Source organism: Phlebotomus papatasi, chromosome 3 (assembly GCF_024763615.1).
Source record: "Phlebotomus papatasi isolate M1 chromosome 3, Ppap_2.1, whole genome shotgun sequence".
Classification (NCBI taxonomy): Eukaryota; Metazoa; Arthropoda; class Insecta; order Diptera; family Psychodidae; genus Phlebotomus; species Phlebotomus papatasi.
The window spans coordinates 88,501,123-88,520,202 of record NC_077224.1 but is presented as its reverse complement, the minus strand read 5'-3'; the positions used below and the strand labels follow the sequence as shown (position 1 = coordinate 88,520,202).

Below are 19,080 nucleotides of genomic sequence, written 5' to 3'. Positions count from 1 at the left end.
GGAAACAAATCCTACTTCCGCAACTGTCACTTGGGTGGTTTTTTTCTCATTTTGTGTACAACATGGGAGTGTGAGAGGACTTTGTTGCCCAATTTTGGTGAAAATTCCCGTGAAAATCGGTGTTAGAGAATGGAAATTGATGCAGAAAGTGCTACTTTAGAGTGTAATCTGTGAAATTGAGTAATTCCCAGTGTAGATTCCGTGCTAAAAGTGGGTGAAAAACATGGCTGAAGTGAAGGAGATTGTGCGCGAAAAGTTTCGTCAGGAGGAGATTGTTGTTTCGGTATCCTTTTGCCTCAATTCCCACTGAAAAAGAGCACAAAAACCATCAACAGAGATTCCTGGGAGTTTGTCAATTAGGAAATCCTCTTTTGTAATCAGCATTCAATGGGATTTGCCAAAGAAATTTTAGAGAAATCGCGCAAGACGCTCTCCACATGCAACGTCCATTGAAATGGGGCAAAAAAGTGAAATTTTTGCCCAATAATTTAATTACTGTGCATTCCACAGAGTGATTTACACTCCCAGGAATCTCTGTACATTCTCAGTGCTGAATCAATCGATTCCGCACAGTTCCACTTGGAAGAAAATTCCGTGGAAATGTGTTTTACAGCTGCATTTTGGTATTTTCCTCAATTTGCATCCCATTTAGATCTTCGAGGCTTATCAATTGATTGGCTATGAGCAACAGAATCGCCTCCTGGCCTTAGTGAGATGCCACAATTCTCATGCAGTCTTCTCCTTTGCCCTCTCCGTGTGTCCACCCACGACATTTGTCGATCTCACCGTGGAGAACTTCTTCCCCATCGACCGGGACTTTCGCATTGATGCTCCTTCAGGGGGCATCTCGAAGCTTCAGTTCCGGATCACCACAAGAGCCGGACAGAACCTCTTCTACTACTATCCTTGCCAGACGTACATTCACTACAAGTACGACTATTTCCAGAATGATATTCTAGCTGCCCAGTTCGGTAAGTTTTCCCAAATTTTCCTCAATTTTCCTCCGTAACTTGTTGATGGAAATCTTCTTTCCATGGAAAAATGTTTATTTAAACCAATTTTTAAACATAATGAAATCGTGAAATACAAATGAAACTAAAGATAGATATAGCTACGTTTATACACTCTCTAAACAATCTAGGATTAAAAATTGCTCCTGGAATAAATTTTTTCAATGTAAACTGGATGCAATTTCGCAATTATAAAAACGTTTCTAGGTGTTTTTAAGGGCTTCATTAAAAGGAAATCATCCAGTGGTTGGTTTCTATGTTTACTGGATTCGATTCCCCATTTCAAGAAATATTTCTAAGGTTTTTATAGCAATTCCATGTTTATAAATAAATTAAAAAAAAATGATTAAGGTTTATAGGAAATTCCAGAATTATAGAAACATTTCTATGTTTTTTTCAATGTGGTTCCGTATTTCAAAAACATGTTTAGGTTTGTTTGAATGCGATTGTGCAATTATAGAAACTTTTCTATGCTTTTTCAATGGGGTTCTGTATTTCAAAAGAATATTTTTGGTTACCGGATGTGGTTCTGCAATTATAGGAACTTTTCTATGTTCTTTTCAATACGATTCTGTATTTAAAAAAATATTTAGGTTTATTTGAATGCAATTCTGCAATTATAGAAACTTTTCTATGTTTTTTCAATGAGATTCCGTATTTCAAAAGTATATTTTTGGTTACCGGATGCGGTTCTGCAATTATAGGAACTTTTCTATGTTCTTTTCAATGCGATTCTGTATTTCAAAAAAATATTTAGTTTTATTTGAATGCAATTCTGCAATTATAGAAACTTTTCTATGTTTTTTTTCAATGCGGTTCCGTATTTAAAAAAAAATGTTTGGGTGAATGCGATTCTGCAATTATGGAAAATTTTCTATCTTTTTTCAATGCGGTTCTATTGTCCGAAAGAAAAAATGTTTAGTTTCATTTGAACGCATTCCGTAATTATGGAAACTTTTCTATGTTTTGTCAATGCGAATCCGTATTAAAAAAAAATGTTTAGGTTTATTTGAATGCGATTTTGCAAATAGGAACTTTTTTGTATTTTCAATGCGGTTTCGTATTTTAAAAACAAGTTTAGGTTTATTTCAATGCGATTCTGCAATTAAATAAACTTTTCTATGTTTTTTTTTTCAATCGGGTTCCGTATTTAGAAAAATATTTAAGTTCATTTAAATGCGATTTTGCAATTATAGAAGCTTTTCTATGTTTTTCCAATGCGGATCCGTATTTTGAAAAAATGTTTGGTTTTATTTGAATACGATTCTGCAATTATATAGAAACTTTTCGAATTATCGAAACATACTTCTAAGTTTTTTTGTTTTTAAATTATATTCTAATTCTAAACACAACGTTTTTATAATTATTGTATGATAGATTTTTATGTAAAAATATTAAGATATTATTGAATGCTATTTAGTATTTCTTGAAGCATATTTTTCGTTCTTTTTTATTTAAGATTTCGTATTCCTAAAGACCAGCACACAATAACTTTTATTTGTAAACATGTTTTCAAAATTTCCCATTAGAAATGTCAAAAACATGTTTACTAAACATAAGTTATTTTGCATTGGGCATAAAAAACGTTTCTAGAGTTATTGAACACGATTTCACATTTCTAGGAACGTTTTCGTATTTCGAAAAATCTCCACAAACGTTTCTGTATTTTTTTTCTAAAAAAAAACATTCTACATTTTTAGAAACGTATCTCATTTCTTTAAACGTTTCTCGTACAATTTTTTTTGTTTTACATTACAAATTGCTCATTCCATAAGATCTAATAGCTCATTTTGATTCAGGGCCCATTTAAATGGGAAGGTGCCCTATTGTCGGCCGGTTCTTCAACTCTGCTGGTAGAATTATTTAATCAAATTGTAAAGCCTGTTTTGCGATCCTTTGCTTTCATATCTGTATCTTTGGAAATATTTCGAATTGACTTCAGACACCTTGTGTTTAAAAAATTCGTACATCGGTTTCGAAAGTCAAAGAAAACGCATAATTGCTTCTGCTTTCGTTTGTTTAGTGTCTGAAATAATTCCTGTTCAAATTTCGAATTGTCTCGAGTGTCAAGTCAACATGTGTTAGTCTGTCCAGTTTTCACTTTGTTATGTGGTGAAAAACAATTCCATTATCCTTTTGTTTAGAAATAACTTTTCCGATTTGAGAACTCTCTCCGGATGAGGTTTTTCCTTTACCGATACAATTCTAAATTCGAAATGGCAGAACAATCAGCGCTAAAGCGGCGAGCACATGAACTTGCACTTTAGCCTTCCGGTAGATTTTCGAATAGGCTTGCTTTGGCTTTGTCTCTTCAAGATTATTACTGAACAGAGTATAATTCCTTTCAAAGTCACGAAATAATTCTTTTTACAGAATGTGATATTTCACAAATTTTCGAACCTACTGCAAAAAATTTAGTTTGAAAATTCGAAGCTCAGTTTTTTTTTGTTTTTTTTTTCGATCAACAACGACATTTTGTGAAAATATATGAAATTTTATCCGAGACACTATTGGAGAATCAAGTTCCAGCTGCGAACGGGTAATATCTGTCGATTTAAGCAATAATCAAAAAATGGTTTAACTTGATCTTGTAATTTAGGACATCCCTTTCAATGCTTTCAATGAACTATTAACCCAACTGTCAGAATTTTATATAAATTTTTTTTTATAGAATATAAATATTTTTCCTAATATAGCACCTCATATCTGAACCAAGTCCATTTCGTCATATTTTTTTGTAACATGGAGAAATAGTTTTATGTGTTGCGAATTGTTACTTTTTCTTATATTTTAAAGTTGAGGATTATTTTCAACGCATAAACGAACACTATTTTGATAGGCAGAAGGTCATTTTTACAAATGCGATATGTTGCTTTATTCAGATAAACAAACACATTGCTCAAGTCCTCCAGAAACCTCTATAATTTCATTCAGAGTGTGGTTATCTCGCTTGTAAAACGCGGTGATTTCAGGAATTTATCGCACTAATGAGTCTTGAGGTTCGGGGTTTCATTTTCTATTTCTAGTTTTTTTTTTTTTTTGAAAAGCTCATAATGCTTCCAGGTATGATTCAGCAAAGTATTGATGGAGAGCATAAATGAAGCCTTTGTCAGCACTGTCCAAGAGATTGGTCTCTAAAAATGTTTGCGTGTGCTTTAAATTTGGAGGGAATTTTTTTTTTTTTACAAAATTTGACTTGAGTATTCAGCAAAGCATTCAATTCAATTTCTCTGAATTCAACATTTTTTTTAAATTGTTTTCTGTTGATATGAAAGTTTTGCGATAAATACACGCTATAATTTTGCATTTATTTCCAATACAATATCTACAAAGTCTCACAAAGGGGACATTTGGCAAAGTTTTACTTGTTACTGTGCATAGTACAGAAGAAATTGAATTTTTCTCGGCTTTTGGATTCATATGGAACTCTCATAGTTTTTATAATTTTTGTAGAATATGGTTAGTTCGAGTTTATGGATTAAAAATGCATTTCAAAAGCCTCAAGAGCATTGCAAATAATAGAAAATAATATTAATATCGAAAAAGACAACGTTTTATGACAGTGATGTTTATAAGAACGATAAGGACAATTTATTGTGTGTAATTTTTGACTCATGTTATTATTGGAAACAATTAAATTCTCTTACATAAAACCTTGCAATTGTGTTATCTAATTTTCACAACATTTTTCATGTAAAATTGTTTCAAAGAATTCAATAAAAATGCTTGTCCTGGTTGGACAAACAAAAAAGAAATATGCCCTTCTAGTCGGTATGCTCGCTCATAGTCGGAATTCGATTCTTCAAAAGTGTCTTGGCTAAAAGATTAAAAGGCTTATACTTTACACGAAATATCATTGATGTTCGAAGAATTTAATAAATCCGGAATTTTCTTAGTAAAATGATTATGAAGCGATGTTCTGTTTTGTAATAACCTTTCGAAGAGACAAAGCTACTCCAAAGCCAAGCGAAACCTATTCGAAAATCTACCGGAAGCCTAAAGTGCAAGTTCACATACTCATCGCTTTAACGTTTCGAATTTCGATATTCTTGACACTTCAATCGGCAACAATGTCAAGAGCATAATGTGCAAACGTTTGCAGCAAAAAGTTAATTTTTGTGTGGTTTTGTGGAATTTCAAAAGATGACAGAACGTTTGAATTGCAATTTCATTAAAGTAAATGTTTTTTTCATAAACTTGCTTAAACTTTAAACTCGTTGGTTTAAACTTTCGAAATTCTAACAAGTTTAGGTAAGTTCTCTCTGATATACTTTCGAATCGGTACAGAACTCAACCGGAGAGAGCTCTCAAATCGGGAAGGTTATTACTGAACGAGAGAATTTCGAAATTCGAAAAGTCTTTTCCCTTTATCATTGAAAACGGGTAATTTGAAATCATTTTGAATTTGGAATTTTGTGATTTCATCACAGTTTCAGAGATAGTTTCAGGAAATCAGTTTCAGGAAAAGATAATCAACCATTTAGAAGTACAAGCCGTATTTAAAATCTCGATTCCGAGTTCTCAAAGTCGGAATTTTTCTAAGAAAAAAGACGTTCGAAGATCGGTTTCGAAACGGTTCAACAGATCGGTCAATGGCTGTCACTTTTAATTTTCTCTCTTGACTTTCCATGGTGGATTCACCACTTCTCGCCAGTGTCCCACTTTTCGCCACTTATATTGTAATCGCTATTTTTCGCGATTTATGAAATAAATGAGCTGCAAAGTTATTTGTATGTTTACTGCTGCTACGTATAAAGTCAAAAAATAATTATTATTCGTTTTGGATTTACGATTCTAAGCATTTTTTAGAGTAATATTTTAAGCAAGTGCATCAAATCCAATATTTCTTACCAAATATACTTAATTGTCATCAAATTTTCATCAAGCAAAATATACCTTTTGGGATAAATAATTTGACTATTGAATATTTAATTACACTTGTGGAATACATGAAATTTGTATTTAGTTAATTAATATTCAATTTTACATTATTTTTATATAAAAATAAGGCATGGCGAAAAGTGGTAATATTCTGGAGTTGATTTTACCACCTGTCGCCATCTCTTTTCAATAGGCGACGCTAACTTCACTTCGTAGATTCTCAGTTGTAAAATCTGCATTGTTTACCTTTTACAATAATCCTATAATTTGATTTCTCAAATAAAAGTTAAGAAAAATCATTTAAAGTGAGTAATAATAAGGTGTTCATGAGGAAAAAGAAATGCTGAATGTATTCTTTTCATAACATTGCCTAAAATATTCGAGCTCGGACCTTTTCAAGTGGGTGGCGAGAAGTGGTTACAGAACTGGCGAAAAGTGGTAAAAAGTGGCGACGAAGTGGTTATTTTTGCATTGTTAATAAAAATCAGTTTTTTAAGTAGTTCAGCATGAAATTGTAGGACTATTGTTTTCACGTATCTAGAGCTATACATCTAAGTAACTTTATCTCAAATTTGAGTTATCTTGTAATAAGGGTTCAGAAGTTATTATAAAATGAATCTCTCTTTTTCCTAAACATGGCGATAAGTGGTTACTCTATAATTTCCATTAAAATTATCATCACAAAATTTCCGATATTACACGACTTTTAACGAGCAGACTTTTAATCGCTAATACACCTAAAAAGGGCAATATTTTACACCGATTTCGGATCAATACTGCAGGGTAAAATTAACATTTCCGCAAGGGGTTACTCAAGGTCGAAAATTTGTGTCCATATTCCGTTATTCCATGTGATTCCAATGAGATTCCATTGTGATTCCAATGATTCTAAATTGTGTGATTCTCTTAATGATTCAATTCGGTATTCTGTGATTCTCAATTATTCCAATTTGTCATTCAGTTTATTCCGGTCTTCAAATTTCTCTTATTTTATGATAATTTTTAATAATTTCTATGTAGGATTAATTTTGTTTATTATTTTTGTTGTAGCTTAGTTTTGATGTAGGAATCTAAGATATTTTTTGCATGTTTCCAGATATTTGCTGTTTATTATAAATATTTCGGATCAAAAGTGAAAATCATATAAAAGCATATCTCAGAAAAAATGGATAACAGTGATTTTAAATCGTATGATACCTCGTACAAATGGTTAAAGCAAAGATAAAAATTCCACCTTCACATTCTTGCACTGCACTTCGGCTGTGGTCCATAATTTTATTTATTTATTTTTATTTATTGTCTTTACACTCGAGTCCTTTTCAAGTAATTATATGTTTTGCGTTTATGCGGCCACCGCCGTCTTGTCAAAATAATTGTCAAAATGATAGCAATTGTAAATAAGGGATACTGTGATTCCATTTGATTCCAGTGATTCCAATTGATTCTAGTGATTCTGTATGGATTCCATTTAATATTCTATCAAAATCTGATCAGTGATTCCATGGATTCTATGGATTCTAGCGGAAAAATGTGTCGGTATTCCATACTTGAGTAACCCCTTGCATTTCCGGAATGTTATTTTAACTTTCTGATTTCTCTCAGTGATAGCATTTAAATGACATAGATGAGATTATGTAGATGTTTATCCAGCGACAATGCGCAGACGCAACGCAACTGCGTTGTAGTTCTAGTCGTCCACCGCCTTCTTAGCATTGATAGACAACATTCCCAGCAAAAATACTGGGGTCTTTTGTCTTTGATGCCAGAGCTTTCTTTAAAAATAAGCTACGAAGTAACTAATAAAAAGGGGTCTTCTTTTTTAACAATTCAACATTGTTGATGTGCCCTTCCTTTAGCATTCAACGAGCATCCAGATGCCATGGATTTCACATGGTTGGAATCCTATAGGAGAGAAGATCTCTCGGCAATTGACAGGAATATTGCAGATGGGAGGGCGACACTGAAGAAGAGAGAATCAAAGTTCCGAGAGGAACTGGAAAAGAGGGAACATGAGTTTATTGTTTATGAACCCTATCGCTTTTACATTGCCACGTGGAATGTCAATGGTCAGCCACCAAATGATATTTCTCTGCATGAATGGCTGGCAACGACAAAAGATCCTCCGGATCTCTATGCCATTGCCTTTCAGGAGTTGGATCTGTCACCCAAAGCTTATACATTCAGTGAAAATAGGCCGGATTTTGTGTGGGTGTCACGGGTATTGGATGGAGTTCATCCGGGAGCCAATTATGAAGAATTGGTATCTGTGAGACTGGTGGGAATGATGATGATCATTGTGATTAGGAGGGAGTTGAGACGTTTGGTGAAATCGTGCACGACAACTTCTGTGGGCACTGGAACGCTCAATATGATGGGAAATAAGGGAGGAGTTGGTGTTAGTTTGGAGTTCAATGAGAATTTTATATGTTTTGTCAATTCTCATCTTGCGGCCCATGTACATGAGGTACTGAGGAGGAAGGAGGATCATGATGAAATCCTGAGGAGGATGCAATTTGAGCATGGAATAACGAAGAGGAGTATTGAGGAGCATGATCATATTTTTTGGTTTGGTGATCTAAATTATCGTATTATCGAGCAGGAGTACAATAAATTTGTTGATCCTCTGGCAATGGGTGTTGTACCTGGTGCAGGAGGTACCCAGAGATTTGCAAATCAGGAATTTATTTATGCCGAATTGCAGCCATTTGATCAGCTTCATGTGGAAATGAAGAGGAAAAATGTGTTTGTTAATTTTGTCGAAGGACCAATAATGTTTCAGCCAACGTATAAATATGATCCGGGAACGAATAATTGGGACAGTAGTGAGAAGAGTCGAATGCCAGCATGGTGCGATAGGATTCTCTGGCGTAGTGATAAGACCCATCAGATTGTCTATGATAGTATCATGGCGTTGCAACTTAGTGATCATAAACCAGTTTATGCTCTATTTTTGACCAATGTTAAGTGCAGGGATGAGGAGAAGTACAAGAAGGTGCACGAGGAAGTACTAAAGACAGTGGATAAGTATGAGAATGACAATCAACCACAAATTACAGTGGCTGAGACGGATATTGACTTTGGTGTCATTCAGTTTAATTCTGTCATTCAGAGGGAGATCCTTGTAGCCAACAATTGCCATCTACCGGTAATTTTTGAATTTACCGGAAAGGAAGGCAAGGATAGTGCAATATGTGAATCCTGGCTAGATATTCAGCCCAGCAGAGGGAGACTCTTCACAGGAAATTCCATTAGTATCAAACTCGAGTTGCATGCTGATTCGAAATCTGCCTGGAAGTTGCATCGGAAGCAACGGGAATCTGGTCAGAAAGTGCCTCTGGATATTTTGGTACTCCATGTGGAGAATGGCCGAGATATCTTCATCACTATCATAGGAGAGTACCGACAGAGCTGTATAGGATTCAATCTGGAGACTCTATGTCAGATTCAGAAGCCCGTGACACAGATGAACCTCAAGGAGATCCTCCAGCTGGAGTATGAGATTGACAAGAGTGCTCCGACGCGCAATGAAGAACCCGGGAAGACCGATCCAGCAGAAATTCCCCGCGAATTATGGTTTCTAGTCGACTATCTCTTCAATCATGGCCTACAGACACTCAATCTCTTCTCCATGGAGCGGAAGTTCAGGAGATCAGCAAATATTGCTGAGATTCGGGATTGGCTGGATTCGTGGAGTGTCGATGTTTTTCGTAGGTTCCCTTTCGCACTTTCCTTTTCCTTCTTCTAACAAAATTTTCCTTGCAGCTGGAAATCCATACACAGCTGCAGAGACTCTCCTATTCCTCCTGGAGGCCACTCCAGTGCCTCTGGTGCATCCCTATGAGGATTTAGTCTACACTGTGGACAGCTATGAGAAATGCAGGGACATTATAACATTCCTCACGCCGCAGAGGAAGAAGATCTTCATCTACGTTTGCCTTTTCCTCAGGGAAGTCCTGAAGAATGTCGCATGGAATCGGGTGGACAATCACAGACTCGGTGAGTAACACCTCTATCAATTGTCCAACTGTTTCATATTGTTTATGTTTCATAGGAACAGTAAATTTTTACTGTTCCTAAGAACTAAAATTTTATGCTTCTCCCGCAACCAAAAATATAATTGTTGCTATGAACAGTAAAATTCTACTGTTCCGATGAACGGTAAAATATTTTGCATACTGTTCCTGCGTATAGTCACGTTTTTCTGTTTCCGTACTGTTACTGTTCCTGGAAACAGTCAAGCTTTACTGAACTAAAAAAATACTGTTCCTGCTAAAAAAATGTTTGATTGTTCTTTATAAAAAAAAGTTTCACTGTTCTCATGAACAGAAATGTTTGATTGCTCCTGCTAACAGTAATATTTTGCTGTTCCTGCTTAAAAAACAGCTTTACAGTTTTCACGAGCACAGTTCCTGCAAAAGCAAGTTTGACTATTCCTCTGTATAGAAATGTTTTTTTGTTTCTGCTAACAGAAGATTTTACTGTTATGGCGAACATTTTACAGTTTTACTGTTCCCATGAACAGAAATGCTTTACTATTCCTGTTAAAAGAAGTTTGACTGTTCACGCGAACAGTTAACATAAATATTTTAGTGCCCCTGCAAACAATAATACTTTATTGTTCCCTCAAATGCTAAAATTTTACTGTTCCCAATACACAAATTTTTTTAACATTTCCTGCAAATAATAGCATTTTACCGTTTCCATACTATTTCTGTTCCTGCGAACAGAAATATTTTACTGTTTTTGCTAAAAAAAAAGTTTTTATACTATTTTTGCGAACACTGTTCCTGCTAAAGAAAGTTTAACTGTTCTTGAGAAGAGAAATATTTGACTGTTCCTGCTGAAAAAAATAGTTTGAGTGTTTCTGTGAACAGATTTTTTTGTTCCTGCTAACAGAAAATTTTACTGTTCCCATGAACAGATGTTTTTTATTGTTCCTACTAAAAAAAGTTTTACTGTTTTCGCTAACACTGTTTCTGCTAAAGGAACTTTAACTGTTCTTGAGAAGAGAAATAATTGACTGAGATTTCAGATTTATTTTGTTCCTGCTAACAGAAAATTTTACTGTTACCATGAATAGAAAACTTTTTTGTCCTAAAAAAAGTTCCTTGTTCCCATGAATAGATGTTTTTTTTATTGTTCCTGCTAAAAAAAAGTTTTACTGTGTTCGCGAACACTGTTCCTGGTAAAGGAAGTTTGACTGTTCTCGAGTACAAAAATATTTGATTGAACCTACTAATAACAGTTTGAATGTTTCCATGTGCAGAAAAGTTTTACTGTTCATGCTAAAGGAAGTTTGACTGTTCTCGAGAACAAAAATATTTGACTGAACCTACTAAAAAAAACTCAGTTTGACTGTTCTCGTGAACAGACATGTTTTTTTGTCCCTGCTAAAAAAAAATCTTTCACTGTTCCCATGAACAGAAATGTTTGATTGTTCCTGCTAACAAAAAAATACTGTTCTCGCGAATAGGAATATTTGACTGTTTCTGCTACAAAAAAAAAGTTTAACTGTTCCTGTAAACAGAAATATTTACTATTGTTCCTGCTATAAAATTTTACTGTTCCTGTGAACAGAAATCTTTTTCTATTCCTAACAGAAAATTTTACTGCTCCTCCTAAAAGAAGATTAGCTGTTCCAGCTAGCAGATGACTTTATTTCTCCTGCTAAAAACAATTTTCTGTTCTCGTGAACACTATTTCTGCTAACGGAAATTTGACTGTTCTCGAGAACAAAAATATTTAACTGTTCCTGCTAAAAGAAGATTAACTGTTCGCGCTGGTAGATGTCTTTATTGTTTCTGTTAAATAAAATTTGTTATCGCGAGCATTATTCCTGTTAAAAGAAATTTGACTGTTTTCGAGAACAAAAATATTTGACTTCTTCTGCTGAAATTTTCAGAAAATTTTACAGCTCCGCGAATGGGAATATTTGAGTGTTCCTGCTAAAAAAAAGTCTGACTCTTCCTGTGAACAGAAATGTTTTTTTTTGTCCCTACCCAAAAATCTTTACTGCTTAAAGGAGTTTAACTGTTCCCGTGAGCAGATGTCTTTATCTTTCCTGCTAAAAAAGATTTTTTTTTCTTTTTTAGCAGGAAATACTGTTCCTGCTAAAGGAAGTTGCACTGTTCTCGAGAACAAAAATCTTTCACTGTTCCCGTTAAAAAAAAGTTTGACTGTTCCCGTGAACAGAAATGTTTTATTGTTCCTGCTAAAATAATTTTACTGTTCCCACTTACAAAAATATTTCACTGTTCCAGCTGAGAGAAAATTTTACTGTTCTCCCAAACACAAAATCCTTTAAAAAAATCTGTACTGTCCCTACTAACAAAAAAAATACTGTTCCCAAAACACTAAAATTTTCAACTGTTCCTGCAAATAGTAGCATATTACCGTTTCCATACTATTTCTGTTCTTGCAAACAGAAAATTTACTGTTCCTAAACATTGATAATTTACTAATTTTGGAAACAGTAAAATATTTCACTGTTTCCGCGAATAGTAGCGCTTGCCTTATAAAATTTTCATATTCTGAAGACTTCCTTATGTGTTTACATACCCAGCTCGAATATTTGCTCCTGTGCTCCTGAAGTCCCGGACAATATCCCCAAAGGTGGATCGTCGAGTGGAGGACGACAGGGATGACAAAAGGGTGAAATTCCTGCTGAGATTGCTGGACAACAACGACTTTCTGCGAGAATTTGCCATAACAGACCTCAAAGTTGTCAACCGATCGATGCCACTGCTGGATCTGTCGTGAACATCCGAAGCTCCAGGGAGCTTTATAGAGATTTCTAGGTGATAGTACGGGGTAAGTTTAAGAGTAGATAGAACAAATTCATCCTCCGGCAAAAAAAATGAGATCAAAAAGGTCAGTACGATTTCAAAATGATCTTTATATTTCTCCTTTCTGAATATTTAAAAAAAAAATAAACAAAAATTACACCAATCTTATTTAACAAGTTATGCAGATTCTAATTTCAAACATGCGACAAGGAAAAAAAACTGTTCTTAAAATTCTACAACAAATTGTGATGTAGATTTAAATGGAAATGTCTTCTATTTCTCTTTGTAATTTGTTTAATGGGAGAAATTGCAAGATCTCTATTCTCACTCAATAAATGCATCTTAAATATCACATTTACATTTAACTATTTTCTTTTTTACTATTAGACTGCCTCCTTGAACTTTTTTTTAATTAACTATTTAGCCCCTAGATATGGTCACAAATTATGGATATCCTCGTCAGTGGATAAAATCGAAGGGCATTTCACTGGGGAACTATTGTAAACATTTGCGAATATTTCTGGAATTTTGTCAATATCACTGATGTTTTGTGAAAATCGGGGATATTTCGTGAATATTCCTTGAATATCATAGATATTTTGCGAATATTCACAGAAAATCGCAGATATTCAGGGAATATTCGTTGAATATCGCAAATATTTTGCGAATATTCCTTGAATATCACGGATACTTTATGAATATTCCTTGAATACTGAAGATACTTTGTCAATACTCCTTGAATATCACGATAATTTGCGAATATTCATTGAATATCGTAGATATTTTACGAATATAACTTGAATATCGGAGATACTTTGCGAGTATTCCTTGAATATCGCAGACAATTTGCGAATATTCCTTGAATTTCATGGATATTTCACGAATATTCCTTGAATATCGGAGATACTTTGCGAATACTCTTTTAATAAAGCGATAATTTGCGAATATTCATTGAATATTGCAGATATTTTGCAAATATTCCCTGAATATCGCGAATGTTTCACGAATATTCTTTGAATATCGAAGAGACTTTCAGAATATTCCTTTAATATCGCGATAATTTGCAAATATTCATTGAATATTTCAGATATTTTGCGAATATTCCCTGAATATCGCGAATGCTTTACGAATATTCTTTGAATATTGGAGATACTTTGCGAATATTCCTTGAATATTGCAGATAATTTGTGAATATTCCTTGAATTTCGTTGATATTTTGCGAATATTCCCTGAAAATCGCGGATGCTTTACAAATATTCCTTGACTCTCGGAGATACTTTAAGAATACTCCTTGAATATCGCAGATAATTTGCGAATATTCTCTGAATATCGCAGATATTTTGCAAATATTCCTTGAATATCGCAGATTTTTTGCGAATATTCCCTGAATTTAGCGGACACTTAACGAATGTTCCTTGAATATCGGAGATACTTTCCCTGAATAACGCAGATATTTCACAAATATTCCTTGAATATCGCAAATATTTTCCAAATAATTGAATATCGGAAATATTTAACGAATAATACGAATATAATTTTACAAAATCGTATCAAAAACAATCATTTTTGCTTCGGCGAAATGCCCTTTGGATAAAATACTTTACGATAAAAAATTAATCAATATAAATTCGTGCAAAAATCCTGGTGCAATCGAGTCAAAATGACAGAAAACGAATTAAAAAAAAAAACTTGAGACTTCTTGGACTAGACTTCTATGACACTTTGATTTTCACGATAATTGCACCATTTTTGGCCACACAAACACTCCTTCCTCAGTCCTCACAAGCTGCCAATGTCATTGAAGCGCTTCAGTTTCTCCGGGAAGTTATCCCTGAAGAGTACGGGATCAGCTCTCCATTCCACCGTCTTCAGTGGCATCGTTCCGTAGATATCTGCGAAGCGATTGATGCAGGCAGATCTCTCGAGCATGTGATTGATGTCAGCTGACAACATTTCCGTGTTTGTGCATTCAGGACACTTGAATTTCTTCCGCGGTGTCACTTTGATGGGGGGCTTTCGTGTGATGTTGGCCACGAGGAAGTTCATGGCGATATCTTCGCAGTTCATATGATCATCTACCCATTCCTTTATGTCGCCCGGCATGGCATTTGTGTACATGTAGCTCCAGTACTATTGAGAAAATTCATTCTCACGTTAGTCTCTTAAATATACTTTTTTCCAGGACATTTCAGGGATTCAAGGCATTCAAGTATACAAAAAATTACATTTATTGGATTATGAGATAATGAGATTTGGTAATTTTAAAATAAAATTACCAATTAATAATTTTTGCTAATCGAGAGAGTTAATTATAACTACGTTTATATGGTTAATATATTCTGGCATGTAATCTGTTCTCAGACAACTAGAAGAGGATCTCCGTGACGCAACAAGCGATACCGTTGGTCTTGGGTGGATGATATCTCTGACTCGACTCTCAAAGTTCTAAGTTCGAATCCCGCCCGGTGCAAACAATTGAATATTTAGAAAAAGACATTTTCATGTTATTATAAATCGAGTTGGGGATTAATAATTGGCAAACTTTATTGAGTAGGGTAAATTAAGCTAATTCAAAATCTGCTCTAAATGTAACTTTTTCGCTACTTCAAATGGAAACGTCATTGTTTTCATGACGAATACAGTACTAAATTACATTTACAGAATTACAGAAAAATTTACATTTTCACTAATTGTTCTTGTTTCCGTACTTTTCGCCACTTATTTTAAAATGAATTTTAAATAATTAAGAGACGTGATAACCCATTAAAATAGTAGAATAGAGCATATGAGTGTAGAAGTACCATTTATTATTAAAGTCCTTAAATTAGTTGTTTTATCTTAGGTGGCCAAAAAGTGCTGACTCTACTCGCTCTCTTCATTATGGATCACAATTATCAGAACTATACTCAATAAAGTTTGCCAAAAATATTAAAATAATTTTGACAACATTGCATGTCGCTTATTAAAAAAACATAACCTAGGGTAGAGTCAGCCCTTTTGGCCATGTAAGCACTTTTGGCCACCTAAAGTAAAATCACATTGTAAGGCAATTATGAGTTTATTTAGAACAGGAAAATGGGTCTTATTTCGTGACCTCTACTCTAACGAATCAGAAAACCATATTTGATTTTATATCGACTTGATTAATTCTAAGTTATTGAAAGAAATTCTCGACAAGGTAAACAATCACTAAAAAAAAACATGGGATTCTTAAGAAACTTGCTAATGTTAAAAGAAATTGTTTTACATTATTTCATATTTTTTATGAAAATATTTGATGTTATTCAGTGAAAGTCCATTTCTTAATTGACTAAATTTTATTGTGATATCATCCTTAATAAGATTTTCTAACAAATTAAATGAAAATCAGATGTGGCTAAAAGAGCTTACTTTTTCCGGTTGTGTAAGTACTTTTGGCCATTCATTTTCCCATACATTTTACACGTGCCGCACCTCGTGGATTTCAGTAAAAACAATCGTGACTTTTGACTGATTTATCAAATAGAAAATGTGCAAAAAGTCGTTTAAAATACTCTAATAATCACATAAAATTGGTGTTAAATAAGAATAGAGAGCTATTTCTCCTGTTATTTTATTAAAATTCTATTGTAAACAAGTGGCTAAAAGTGCTAAAGTGGCCAAAAGTACTGAAACATGTATACAGTAGACTCTCGCTAATTTGGCTCTTTTAAGATCGGGCTACTTTTTAATTCGGGCATCAGTTAAATTTGAAAAAAAAAATTATCGACATTTCTTAAGTTTTCGAATGAAGATAATATTCTTAAATTTGGCATGTTTCGTCTTAGTTATGTTGTGATTTTGCATTATAAAGGGGATTTCATGAAATTTACCATAACTACGAGTATGTAAACTTAGTATGACTATGCGCAAGAACAAACAATCGTTGCATTTCAAATAATTTAATGCCCGAATTTCTCTCTAATTCGGATGACATTTCGGTCCCAAATGCCCGAATTTGAGAGAGTCTACTGTATTTGCATAAAATACATTTTTCACTAAAATATCCAAAAAAAAAATTGGGAATGCTCTTGTATTATTAGGAAGAAACAGCTTTAAGGTATCTTTCTACAAAATTTCATTTTATTTAAATAAAGATTATAAAAATTACAAGCACATGAAACCTTAAAGTAGCCAAAAGTACTTACCCCACCCTAACTTAAAATCAGTGTTTTGAAATCAATTCAATTCAATTCAATTCGATTCAATTTATTGAAAAATATTGGAAATCAACGGTCGATAAATTGTGGACTATAGAGCGATGGCCTATCGCGGGGTTCTACTGTATTAAGGATTTTAAAACCCTCGGTAACTGGGCTAAACCTCTAGTCTGAAGACCACTTAAAAATACTTTTCTAGCGAAAAAATTATCCACATAATCCAATTAGAATATTCAGAATGCCAAAATCTGGTTTTTAATTTGAAATTTGATTTTTAAAAATATTTTGTGATCAATCCGGATTATTCTTTGAGTATAAACGTGTTCAAAAGAAAAAGATAATAAACGTGGCTTACCTTGTGATGAAAAGCCGCTCCTGTGAGAACCATTGAGATCTCATTGGTCCACTCGGACTCATACTTCCACTTTCCCGTGGAATTGTCCCAAACATGAGTTCTACTTGGGAATCCCACGATTCTGTCCGGAAACTCCCTCCAGACCTCATAGCCAAACTGAAGCTCATCGATGGTCAGCATGAGGATGTCATCGTCAATGGTGAGGATGGCTTCAGTCTCAATCTCTTCGTACGGATAGAAGCGATTGGAGAGTTTATTGGCTTTGGTCTGGATGAGTTTGAGGGGTTTTGTGATTTTGGGGAACATGGTTGGATGCGGCGGAGATTTCTTCTGATTGTTCCAGATGATGAGGATTTTCTGCAGAGCCGGAACTACTGCCAGCTTCTGGACAAGGGTGAAGAGGGAGTCTATGCGATCGTACGTGAGGATGACAGCAGTGAATCCTTGGGATTTGGGAGCGATTAGGGGCAGGAAGAGGGGATTCCTTGTGGTTTTTTCGTACATTGGAACATTCCAGTGAAGGTAAGTTCTGGCCAGATGGGGAAATACTCTGTCATTTAGGATGTCCAGGGATGTATGAACGATCTTCCGGATGCTGCTGAAGTATTTCCTGTAGAGCCAGTGACCTTGCTTCTGAAGCTCAGAAACTTTATCTGGGCTGACGGCTTGGAGGACGGAATGGATGGAATGGAGATCGGTTTCACGGATGGAAATTGAGGCGAGACTCCAGTCGATGACATCGTCAAAGGGCAGGACAATGTTATTGGCCACAATGACAGGGATGCAATTGCTGGCTAGAGCTTCCATTAAATTGGGCTGGGCCAGTCTTACTCCACGGATTACCAGGCAAAAGGTTCCTTTGGTCAGGATTTCGGGATATCTGAATTCATTCCCATGAGGAATGCTGCATCTGATATCTTCATCCTTGGGATCTTTCTCTGGATTTTTGGAAGTTACTTGATTTTCTGTCTTCTGAGGGCATTTTTGGAGAGTGAGAACGTCCGGATGATTGAAGGAGATTTCCTGGAGGATTCTCACATGATACGGGTACATGTTGAGCTGTGAGGAGATTAGCAAGTACTTCCGAGGCTCACTGGCCTCAATCTGAGACATTTTAACTTGATTGGGACTGAAAAAGGGAATTGACAGATCAAATCCACTTCTATACGTCCACGTATCGAATCCCGCTCCTGCAATTAGTGCCCTATCGGTATTTACATCCAGAACTGTGCTGAAGTCCGGGGGAGATCCCGGGATCATGTTGAAGAGCAAGTGATTCTCTCCATTTTCCCAATACGGCAGGGCAGCCAATGCCTTGGCCATCAGGCTTGAATCTATATTATTCTGATTCAGAGTATCGATGCTAGGGACAAAGAGGCATGCCCTATTGGGATTGGGAGTGTAGTAGGGACTCTCAGAGATTGCTTTGAGGATGTAGTAGAATTCCTTGGTGAGTTTGAAGGCATTCCTACCATCTGGATCGACGTAGTTCTTCAGTGGATAGACGTAGATTGAAAATTCATTGTCTGCAGCCTTCTGGCCACATTTGTACACATTGAAACAGTCCCAGTAGGAACAATTGGGATTCCTAATCCTGGGAATTTCAGCATCTCCCGAAATTACATCTTCCGGAATGTTGCCCAAGTTCAAGGAGATCCGTGAATTGTGACGCAATTTCTCATTGCGTGACGTGAGAATATGAGTGATAATTACCAGGCCGATGAAGAAGAACAGGAAGAATATGTACACATCCACTGACATGGCTTTTCACACCCGGAAATTGCTGGAAAATGCACTTTTCACGAGAAAATCCACTTCCACTTGAACTGTCATTCACATTTGCACTAACTTTTGAATATTTCCGCGAGATG

General features: G+C 35.0%; 2 protein-coding genes across 2 annotated transcripts; one reads left to right on the top strand and one right to left on the bottom strand.

Moving 5' to 3' along the window:
* Positions 1-30: 30 nt before the first annotated feature.
* Positions 31-13,041, top strand: LOC129806246 (type II inositol 1,4,5-trisphosphate 5-phosphatase). The gene is made up of 5 exons (XM_055854699.1): positions 31-283; positions 653-971; positions 7,748-9,598; positions 9,654-9,887; positions 12,454-13,041. The coding sequence occupies exons 1-5, from the start codon at positions 224-226 to the stop codon at positions 12,648-12,650; spliced, it is 2,661 nt and encodes an 886-aa protein (XP_055710674.1). The 5' UTR covers positions 31-223; the 3' UTR covers positions 12,651-13,041.
* LOC129806250 (exostosin-2) lies at positions 12,772-19,061 on the bottom strand. The gene is made up of 2 exons (XM_055854712.1): positions 17,210-19,061; positions 12,772-14,806 (listed from the first exon to the last, which is right to left on the bottom strand). Exons 1-2 carry the CDS (start codon positions 18,968-18,970, stop codon positions 14,456-14,458), a joined length of 2,112 nt encoding a protein of 703 aa, XP_055710687.1. The 5' UTR covers positions 18,971-19,061; the 3' UTR covers positions 12,772-14,455.
* Between the last annotated feature and the right edge of the window lie 19 nt (positions 19,062-19,080).

Excerpts from the sequence above, each read along its gene's own strand:
- LOC129806246 (XM_055854699.1), top strand. The coding sequence starts at position 224 with ATGGCTGAAGTGAAGGAGATTGTGCGCGAAAAGTTTCGTCAGGAGGAG. Across the intron at positions 972-7,747 it reads TATTCTAGCTGCCCAGTTCG|CATTCAACGAGCATCCAGAT; the intron begins GTAAGTTTTCCC and ends CCCTTCCTTTAG. Across the intron at positions 9,599-9,653 it reads GTGGAGTGTCGATGTTTTTC|CTGGAAATCCATACACAGCT; the intron begins GTAGGTTCCCTT and ends TTTTCCTTGCAG.
- LOC129806250 (XM_055854712.1), bottom strand. The coding sequence starts at position 18,970 with ATGTCAGTGGATGTGTACATATTCTTCCTGTTCTTCTTCATCGGCCTG. Across the intron at positions 14,807-17,209 it reads GAGCGGCTTTTCATCACAAG|TACTGGAGCTACATGTACAC; the intron begins GTAAGCCACGTT and ends TTTTCTCAATAG.